The sequence below is a fragment of the Lithobates pipiens genome, unplaced genomic scaffold (assembly GCF_037356315.1).
Source record: "Lithobates pipiens isolate NorthernLeopardFrog02 unplaced genomic scaffold, aLitPip1_a1.2 Scaffold_19, whole genome shotgun sequence".
NCBI lineage: Eukaryota > Metazoa > Chordata > Amphibia > Anura > Ranidae > Lithobates > Lithobates pipiens.
In genome coordinates, this window is record NW_027507764.1 from 534817432 (window position 1) to 534827961 (window position 10530).

At 43.8% G+C, this 10530-nt stretch overlaps 1 protein-coding gene across 7 annotated transcripts in view; it reads left to right on the plus strand.

The window, feature by feature from the left end:
- Positions 1 to 7819, plus strand: part of LOC143997550 (catenin delta-1-like) — a 575442-nt gene extending 567623 nt beyond the window's left edge. For all 7 annotated transcript variants that reach the window (XM_077493212.1, XM_077493213.1, XM_077493214.1 and 4 more), the window contains one exon: positions 7245 to 7819. Coding sequence is in view for 2 of the 7 variants with exons in the window: in XM_077493213.1 (XP_077349339.1) it covers positions 7245 to 7262 (18 nt within the window). In the remaining 5 variants the exon portion in view is untranslated. The remainder of the gene's footprint in view (positions 1 to 7244) is intronic.
- The last annotated feature ends 2711 nt before the right edge of the window (positions 7820 to 10530 follow it).

Sequence of the window (10530 nt, forward strand, 5' to 3'; positions counted from 1 at the left end):
ATTTTGCATATGTCTCGATGGCCTCAACCATCAGGTTCAAGGGGAAGTCCCCAAGGGCGGCACCATGGTCAGAAGAGATCTTGGGGCAGAAAGCCTGCAGAGTGCTAAAGCCTCCTCATGAAGGGGCGCCCCGCTCGTTCGGGTGGGGGGAAGGCTCCTGCAATTCTCAAGATATGGCAGGAACAATGTCAAGACAGATTGGTGGCTTCTGCAGTTTTTTTCTCTAGGTTACGACTAGAGTTCCAAGAGTGTCTGTCTCCTTGTTTTTTCTAAGGGAAAATGTTCCCAAGGATCCAGTGAAAAAGTCTCTTTCTGGCTCTGGATCATCTATTATCCCAGTTGGTGATATCAGAGGTTCCCTTAGTAGAACAGGGCACAGAGTTTGATTCAAACCTTTTACGGTTCCAGAAACAAGTGGAGAGGTAAGAACCATTCTAGATCTCAAAGATCTGAATCAGCACTTAAACATCCAATCCTTTCGCACAATCTGATCGGTTGTGTCCATCCTGCAAGGAGGGGAGTTTTTGGCTTTAATCGATATCAAAAGATGCATATCTCCATGTGCCTAATTTTCCCACTCGCCAGAAATTTTGGCGCTTTGCAATATAAAATCATAATTTTTCAGTTGTTGTCCTTCCATTTGGTTTAGCCACAGAAGAACCACGGGTGTTCTGAAAGATTCTGGCACCTCCTTTACCCAGATTAAGGACTCAAGGCATAACGGTCCTAGCCTATTTAGGCGATCTACTTTTAATTGATCATTCAGTCTCCGGTCTAAACCAGAGTCTGATCACAGCTGTAAATGACCTGGAATCTCTGGGTTGGATACTCAACCTAGGAAAATCCTCCTTAAAACCATCAAGGAAATTACAGTACTTGGGGCTGGTTATAGATACCATACAGAAGAAGGTATTCTTAACCCAGACAAGAATCAGTTTCATTGTAGGACTAATTCAACTTATCACAACAAAGAGAAATCCTGCCATTTGGCTGTGCATGCTATTGCTGGGGGAAATGATGGCCTCTTTTGAGGCCGCCCCTTACGCACAGTTTTCACTCAGACTGCTTCAAAATACCATCCTGTTGGTCTGGAATATAAAGATTCAGGCCTTGTTTTTTTTTTCCAATACGCTTGGCTCCTGACGCAAGTCAGAGCCTAAATTGGTGGTTATTATCGAGCAAAAGGGAAAAATGTTTCTACCTGTATCCTGGAAAGTGTTAACAGATGCCAGCCTTCTAGACTGGGGAGCAGCCCTGGAAGAAGAGTCTGTCCAGGGGAGATGGTTCAGGTTAGAGGACCTTGCCTATCAACATTTTGGAAGATTCAGGCAGTATGTCTTGCCCTAAAATCTGGGAAAGTCAGACTACGGGACTGTCCTGTGAGGATTCAGTCTGACAAAGCCACGGCGGTGGCTTACATCAGTCACCAGGGGGGCACGAGAGGTCGTGCAGCCCAAAAAGAGGTGAATAATGTTCTAGCTTGGGCAGAACACAACATTCCTTGCCTCTCTGCAATTTTCATTTCAGGAATAGAAAATTGACAGGCAGACTACTTGAGTCGCCAACAATTATTTCCCAGGAGAATGATCTCTTCACCCTGACATCTTAGCGATATGTCCGAGATGGGGTATTCCGTACATGGACCTATTCGCATCCAGATTCAACAGCAAAGTCGACAACTTTGTGTCGAGAACAAGGGATCCACTAGCAGGCGGAACAGACGCATTAGTCTTACCATGGGATTGCTTTTCACTGATCTATGCATTTCCTCCAGTTCTGCTACCTCCGTGCCTTCTCTGCAAGGCTTAAGCAGGAACGAAAGGAGGTGATTCTGGTGGGTCCCAGAAGATCTTGATTTACCAAGATCATAAGGATGACGGTAGGAGTCCTTCGGACTCTGCCATTATAGCCAGACCTTCTCGCACAAGGTCCGGTATTTCATCCTACCTTACGGATGAAAAATGTAATAGGTTTGACTGCTGAATCCCACTTTATAAAAGATCGTGGGTGATCTCCTTTAATACCAGGAAGCCGGCTTCCAAAATCATTTACTATAGAGTCTGGAAGGCATATGTTTTTTGGTGTGAATCCAGGGGTTGGCACCCCAAGAAGCATGTCATAGGCAGGATCCCTGATTTCCTGCATATGGGATCTGAAATGAATCTGGCCTTGACTTCTATCAAAGCCAGATCCCGACCTCGTCAGTGGTTTTTCAATAGCCTCTTGCTTCCCACTCTTGGTGCATAGCTTATTCAGGGGATAACTTGGATTAATCCCCCCTATCAAGGCACCTCTAAATCCTTGGGATTTAAAATTGGTCTTATTGGCTTTGGAGAATCAGTCATTTGAGCCTTTACGAGAAATTCCTTTGGTTCTTTTTTGACAAGAAAGATAATCTTTCTGGCTGTCATTTCTTCTGCTAGAAAAGTATCGGAACTAGCGGCTCTGTCTTGTAAAGAGCCATATTTGATCATGCATAAGGATGATAATTCCTATCAAAGGTGGTAACAGGTTTTAATTTAAACCAAGATATTATTCTTCCTTCTTTCTCCCAGACCCTCAATCTAGGGAAGAGAAGGCACTACATTCCCTTGATGTAGTAAGAGCGATCAGAGTCTATTTAAAGACGACCTCTCAGGTTCGCAAAACACATGTTTTGTTTGTACTGCCAGAGGATCCAAAATGTGGACAGGCAACGTCAAAATACACAATTTTCTAAATGGATTCGTCAAGTGGTCCGGGAAAATGTTCCTGCCTCTTCATTGGACGGTGATCACAATGGCTGCCAGCCTGACCGGCTAGGATGGAGTACTGGGAGTACAATCGACCCAGGGCCTCTGGATCGAGGGAGGCATCCCAGTTACCGATCAACGTGCTCGAGCTTTGAGCGGTCAGGCTATGCCTCTCCACATGGTTGATGAGACTACAAGGGCGTCCGATCAGGATCCATTCAGACAACTCCACGGCGGTGGCATATGTCAACCATCAAGGAGGAACAAGAAGCTGGGCTGCAGCACAGGAGGTCGCTCAAATTTTTCAGTGGGCAGAGCTACATGTACCGGCCCTGTCGGCCATATACATCCCGGGCATGGGAAATTGGCAGGCGGACTATCTAAGTCACATATAAAAAGGTGCATACAAAAATAGTAGTAAACTTCCAAAAAAACTAATTAGTTGCACGTGGCGCTATAACCTGTGTACCTTTCAGTGCACAAATCCTCACCTCCTCAGTGATCCTATCTCAAATCATAAATTGTCTAATCAATACCAAAATATATAAATATTAATCACTCAGTGAATACCCAAATTTACATTTAAATTACACATATAGTGAAAATGGACTATGGTGGATGGACTATATTCACATTCGTTTATATATTTTTCACTATATGTGTAATTTAAATGTAAATTTGGGTATTCACTGAGTGATTAATATTTATATATTTTGGTATTGATTAGACAATTTATGATTTGAGATAGGATCACTGAGGAGGTGAGGATTTGTGCACTGAAAGGTACACAGGTTATAGCGCCACGTGCAACTAATTAGTTTTTTTGGAAGTTTACTACTATTTTTGTATGCACCTTTTTATATGTGACATTTTATGGTAAGTGGCAGCTAAGATTTAAAATATTGAGTTATCCACAGCGCTGTGATGATACACTAGGTAAAGGGTTTGTGGAGTGTGTATCTTTAAATGGACTATCTAAGTCGCCAGATGCTGGACCCAGGAGAATGATCACTGCATCAGGAGGTGTTCATGCTTCTTTGCCTGCAGTGGGGCACCCCAAAAGTAGATCTTCTGGCCTCTTGGCTCATTCGAAAGGTGCAGAGGTTTGTGTCAGGGACAAGAGATCGTTGGCTCCATGGGAGCAGTACCGGCTCATTTACGCCTTCCCTCCGCTCAAACTGTTACCACGTCTCCCCTGCAGAGTGGAGGTCGAGGGCATTCCAGTAATACTGATTGCCCCAGATTGGCCTTGGTACGCCCACCTGGTGGCGGATGCTCCTTGGTGGTTGCTGAAGTGTGAAGACCTTCTGTCACAAGGTGCGATACTCCATCTTGCTTTACCGTCGCTGGTTTTAACGACATGGCTGTTGAAAGCCAGGTGCTAAGGAACCGAGGTCTGTCGAACTCAGTAATTTCCACTATGCTGAGGGCACGAAAATCCTCTTCTTGGAAGATATACCATCGTATGTGGAATGCTAATCTCTCCATATGTGAGGAGATGGGGTGGCGTCCACACACCTATTCGGTGTCCAGGACCCTGCTGTTCTTACAGCGTGAAGTGGACCAGAAGTTGGCCTTGAGCACCATTAAGGGATAGATATCAGCCTTGGCTGTTTTTTTTCTAGCAACCCCTGGTGTCTCACTCATTGGTGAGCTCCTTTGTGCAAGGGGTCCGGCATTTAGTCCCTCCGGTGCGTCCACCCCTACCTCCGTGGGATTTGGACCTGGTGCTATCGGCGCTTCAGAAACCGCCCTTCCCTTGTTGACTTTCTCAGAAAGTGGTCTTTTTAGTGGCTATTACATCTGCCAGGAGGGTTTCTGAACTGGCAGCCTTGTTTTGCAAGTCATTGTTACCATCTCTCTGTCCTAAGCCGACACAGCCTAAGGAGGTGGCCCTCCATTCCCTGGATGTGGTCCGGCTCTAAGGGTATATCTGTCTGCCACGGCTCCCTTCCGGAAGTCAGATTCTCTGTTCGTTTCAGTGGTCCGAAAAAAGGGCTGGCAGTCTCCTCGACCGCCGTTTCCAGGTGGATCAGACAGTTTGTGGTCCAGGCTTACGCCTTGAAGGCGCAGGTACCCCCTTTTACTGTCACAGCCCATTCCACTTTCACAAAGTTCTACAAAGTTGATGTAAGCGCATCTTCTAATGCCTGCTTTGGCTGCAAAGTTTTGCAGGCAGCCGTGTAATGTTGCAATTTACACTCTTTGTTCTTGTTACAGAAAGTTGCATTTTGATTGTTGATGAATATGTTGACCGCAAGTTCTGATGCGGCTGCTTCAGATGGGGACTCCTCCATTGGGGAGCACTTCTGGTTGGGGGTGAAGTTATGTTTGCTGTTCCCACCCCTCGTTATGACACTGATTGGGGATGTCTCTACGGTCAAGATTAATGGAGTTGTATCCGTCAATGAACGAAAGAGAAAATAGGATTTTTGTTCTCACCGTAAAATTATTTTCTCTGAAGTTAATTGCACCCTCCCCTCCTATTAGTTTGTTATACTGCTTGTTGACGTACTGAGCTGCAGGAAGCAGGCTGAGGGGTTATTGCCAGAGGGACTGCCCCCTGGGCGGAACTGTACAGTTCTGTAGTTTTTCACATGTATTACATGTTCTGCCTAGTCCTCTCCTGAAGGTGGCGTAATAACCCTACAGTCAAGATTAATGGAGCTGTGTCTGTCGATGAACTTCAGCGAAAAGGATTTTACGGTGATATAGAAAAATCCTATTTTGGGGTGGGGGGGGGGGGGGATTGCACGCTTTATTTTGCTGTGGCAATTTTGGTTTAGTAAATTGAGCCTCCAGTTGTTACTGACTGTTTTGTTCTAACTTAATAGTGGCTTTATTATATTCTTTTATTTGCTTTTTCCAGGTACCCCCCCCCATTATTTAAGTACAGTTTTATCTGCAGTCTAGATATCTAGGGACGTTTTTCAATTATTTATTGCAGGCACCTATATAGTGCCTACACTTTGTTCACATTAGTGCCTATTCGCACGTTTCCGATTCATTAATTTTTCTTGTGTCTTTATAATTTTGCTTCAGCTTTTATAAGAGTGGTGTGAGCAGCATCATTTTAGTATGGCAAGCAGATTATTAAAATCACGTCTTCCAAGTATGTACAAAAAAAAGGAGAGGCCATGATGAAATGGCCCATAGGTCCACTGTTTTCTAACTGGGAATTGTGGATACGCAGGGAGAGGCAGAGGAAGCCAAGCACTCCTAGGGTGAGCCCCCAGGCGTGAGTGTCGGATCCCAAAAAAATCACCCAAAATCCTAAAAAGATTTCAATTAAAATTCACCTCATCAACTAGTGAACGTGTGTGTGTGTATGTGTATATAAATATATATATATATATATATATATATATATATATATGTGTGTGTGTGTGTGTGTGTGTGTGTTCAGAACTAACCAATATGTGCAATTCGAAAAAAGTGAATAATGAGTTAATATAAATAATATAAAACCTTAAAGGTGATAATAGAAAAATGTCCAATAATTGATGCTGACTATATAAAGTGATCGCTTTGAAGGGCAGATGCTAATTGCCAGTTGAATCCCACTAATAAACTCACAAAGACCCAACTATGATTACTTTCATAAATCTGTGAGTGAAATAAAGAAACCCCATTAACTAAGTGATGTTGGTGAGAAACCACATACTAGCAAACATGAAAAACTGTGATGATAAAAAGTGAGAGGTCCCTGCATTTGCTGGGACCTCCCAATATCATAAAAACAAAGTGGTCATCCAAAATGATGGAAGGTGAGAATAAATATGCAAACAAAAATGGTTCCCATGAAAAGGCCACTAGTACCTTATAGAAGCAAGCATATAATAAAAGGATGGAGAGGGAACCAATTAAATAAAGGTACTCCACAGTACAACCAGACCTTGTCTATTTATGTTGTTAGGTGTAGAATTTCTGCATACCTTTAATCAGTTTGTTTTTTCAATGAATTTATATTTGACGTTTTATGCATTTTTTTGGTTATTTCCCTTGGCTCGCCTGTGTGGCACTTGGCTCTGTGCCTTCTCTTTGGCACAGTGCACATTTTTACATGTCTTTTTATAACAGCCTGTTTGGTCACAGCAGAAGGGAATGGGAGGTACTGCGTGTGCGGACATTTCTAGATGCCTGCTTTTTTTTTTAACCTTCCACCAGCTTTTTTTTTTTATGACCATCATTTGAATGATAATGCAAAGCTAATTCTTTTCTGAGCACCTCTAGTGCTTTGAGTTACTTGATTGAATTCTGTACCTTTAAGGGAACCTGTAGGGGCAAAAACACGAATGCTAGAGGTATGCTTGTTCTTTGTCATTGACCAAAATATAAAATGTAGGAATAAAGAGAAAATTATGAAGCCACTTTTGAGCATGCCATACCAGTTCTTGAAACCACTTGTATAGGATAAATACTTCAATCTATATAGCATTATGATTTCTTTACACACTAGCTGGAAGATATTTTTCATGAATGACCCACTCCATCTTTTTTTTTTTTTTGCAGGGTGACACTCGTGCTTGAGTTCATTGGAGCTACTGGACCAGGAACTCTTATTCTTCTAGCCCAATTGCCTCTTTTCCATTCTTTACATCCCATCTCTCTAATGTCCTCTGCAGATCAATGATGAAGTGCAAACTGAGCTGATAATTACTGGATTTTTGGACATAAACTGCAGTGGATGCAATAACACTGGAATATCACAATAATAATGACTGTAAATACAGGGACACTAACATATAATGTGGCTGATATACAACACTAACAGTCTTTTAGGACATCTTGTGGTGCAGTTATTCCAGCATCACCTTTTTTTCCATTTTTTTTTCTTTTTTTAATCCTTCTGGGTGATTTGATTTCATATTTGCTGCAAATTAATTCTTTTTTTTTTGTTTGTTTTTTGCCTCTATTTTTTTCTGGAATCACCAGTGGCCTTTATTGGGGAATAGAGGGAGTGGCTGTGTAATGGACTCCACTAACCTTGTCTCATCATGCTATACTTGCAACTTTTTTCATAACAATCTCATGCTAAGAATTATGTTTTTTATAAATAAAGTTTTAAGACAATCGTAATAAAAGAAGTTTGTTTGCTGTCTTTATTTATAGGTTAAGGTTCGTTAAAGGTCCACTTACAATTTAGCTCATCCACCTCCAGATTTGACAAAAAAAAAAACTCAAAGCCCACCATACATCTCAATAAGGCAAAACGTTTAATGGTATGAAAAATTTATGGAAAGCTACATGTAAAAACACAGCTATGATAAGACACATACATTGCTAAAAGTATGTGACCACTTTTATGGTTGTATTGTAAAACCATATGTGCTATTGTGTTGTATGCATTTTATATAATATCCTGTAAGCACTAAGCTACTTGGAGGAAAAAAAAACATACCGTATATACTCGAGTATAAGCCGAGATTTTCAGCCTCTTTTTTGAGGCTGAAAGTGCCCCCCTCGGCTTATACTCGAGTCATCGCTGTCTGCCCGCTCGATCAGCGTGTCGAGCAGACAGACAGCGGCCATTCTATAGTTCAAAAGCCGCGCCTCCGGCTCCGCCTTCGCCTGTGATAGGCGGAACACTGAATTTCCCAGCAGCCTGTGTTCCGCCTATCACGGACATCGTATCATCCTCGTACTACGGACGAGGATGATACGATGTCCGTGATAGGCGGAACACAGGCTGCTGGGAAATTCAGTGTTCCGCCTATCACAGGCGAAGGCGGAGGCGCGGCTTTTGAATTTTACAATGGCCGCCGAGGCGCCGACGAAGAGGGCACGGGACGGAGGCAAGGCAACGCACGGCACGGGACGGGACGGAGGCAAGGCACGACACGGGACGGAGGCAAGGCACGGCACGGGACGGAGGCAAGGCACGGGACGGAGGCTCGGGACAAAGGCTCGGGACACAGGTAGGCTGGACACACACACACACACACACACACACACACACACACACGGATGGATACACACACACACACAGGGATGGATGGATGGATACACACACACACACAGGGATGGATGGATGGAGACACACACACACAGGGATGGATGGATGGAGACACACACACACAGGGATGGATGGATGGATGGACACACACACACACAGGGATGGATGGACGGACACACAGGGATGGATGGACGGACACACAGGGATGGACGGACACACAGGGATGGACGGACACACACACAGGGATGGACGGACACACACACAGGGATGGACAGGCATGTCTCACCCTCGGCTTATACACGAGTCAATAAGTTTGCCAGTTTTTTTGGGGGTAAATTGGGGGCCTCGGCTTATATTCGGGTCGGCCTATACTCGAGTATATACGGTAGATGGAATTATACACCCTTGTAAGTTGCAAAATCATCCTGTCGTATAAGGAATTAAAATGATCCACAGAAAGCATGGATGTAGCACCAAAATCCCAACTCAAAATGAACACAGACTGATGGCAAATGGTGAAAGCAATTAAACACTGGAATGAATGTTCTCGAAGCTAATAGTGGTCTAGTGGATGTTCAAGTGTCAGGAACTAGATGAGAGCAAAGTGTCTTTCATATATTCAATGGTGGGATCACACTGTATCCCAGACTCCAGCCTTTTAAACACTAAAAGTAGATTCACAGTCTATAAAGCACTGGGCTGCCAATGAGATTCCTGCGGAGTGCATAATCCGGACTAAGTAAGTTGTTACACAGGCAATTTTCCTTTCAAATAAAGTATGAACAGGTACTTATCCGATCCTGTGGTACTTCTTTAAACTCAGTGCTCAGTCATTACAGGTTATGCCATGCCTTAAATCCTCAGGGTGATAGTGTTGTGGCCACGACATCATAGGTTGTCACGAAAGATCGCCTGACCGGTTTTACCGGACTCACGGCTGCTTTAGAAGCGAAGTCAAAAAACGGTCTGCTGCCATGTGCCAGCCCTTGGATTTAAAGGCTGGGGGTGCATGTCTTTCTGCACACTGCATCATAGTTGCATAGTAAGGTTGAATAAAGACACCAGTCCATCCAGTTCAACCTGAGTCTACAATTGTCCCTATCCCTGTACATTGCACACTCACATCGGTCCCTACCCTCAAGTAGCCCACAATCCAAGGTCCCCATTCATATACTAGGGCCAATTTGGGACAGAAGCCAATTAACCTACCTGCATGTCTTTGGAGTGTGGGAGGAAACCGGAGTACCCGGATGAAACCCACGCAGGCACAGGGAGAACATGCAAACTCCAGGCAGCTAGTGTCGTGGTTGGAATTCAAACCTGTGACCCTTTTTACTGCTAGGTAAGAGTGCTAACCACTACACCACTGTGCCGCATTGGACAGCGGCATCTAGCTGTGCACATCCAGAGCCTTATCCTGCAGATCAGATCACAAAAACCAAGTAATGCCCTTGGCAGGCCACAAGATGGAGACACATCCTAAAGGCTGATCCAAACAAACCAACACTGCCAAGATAAGACACAAGGATACAAAACCATTAAGTATCTTATTAGAAATTGATTCGTAAAAAAAATTACAAAATGCCCTAGTATGTACAGTGGGCTGTGAGAAAAAGGAAAGGGGGAGGAGGATTGACTCTCAAAAATCACAACTATTTGAGAAACAGGACAACTCTGTCATTCAATCCTGGGGCCTAAATCCAGCAGGCTTCATGTTGAACCTGCTGATCAGTTACCCCCCCCCCCCCTGTCCTGTGGGATCACTTCCAACAATCAACATTTCAGGCAACTGGGGTCCCTATCATGTTGTAAACATATATGCCTCGCAAGTGGTGCTTTTAG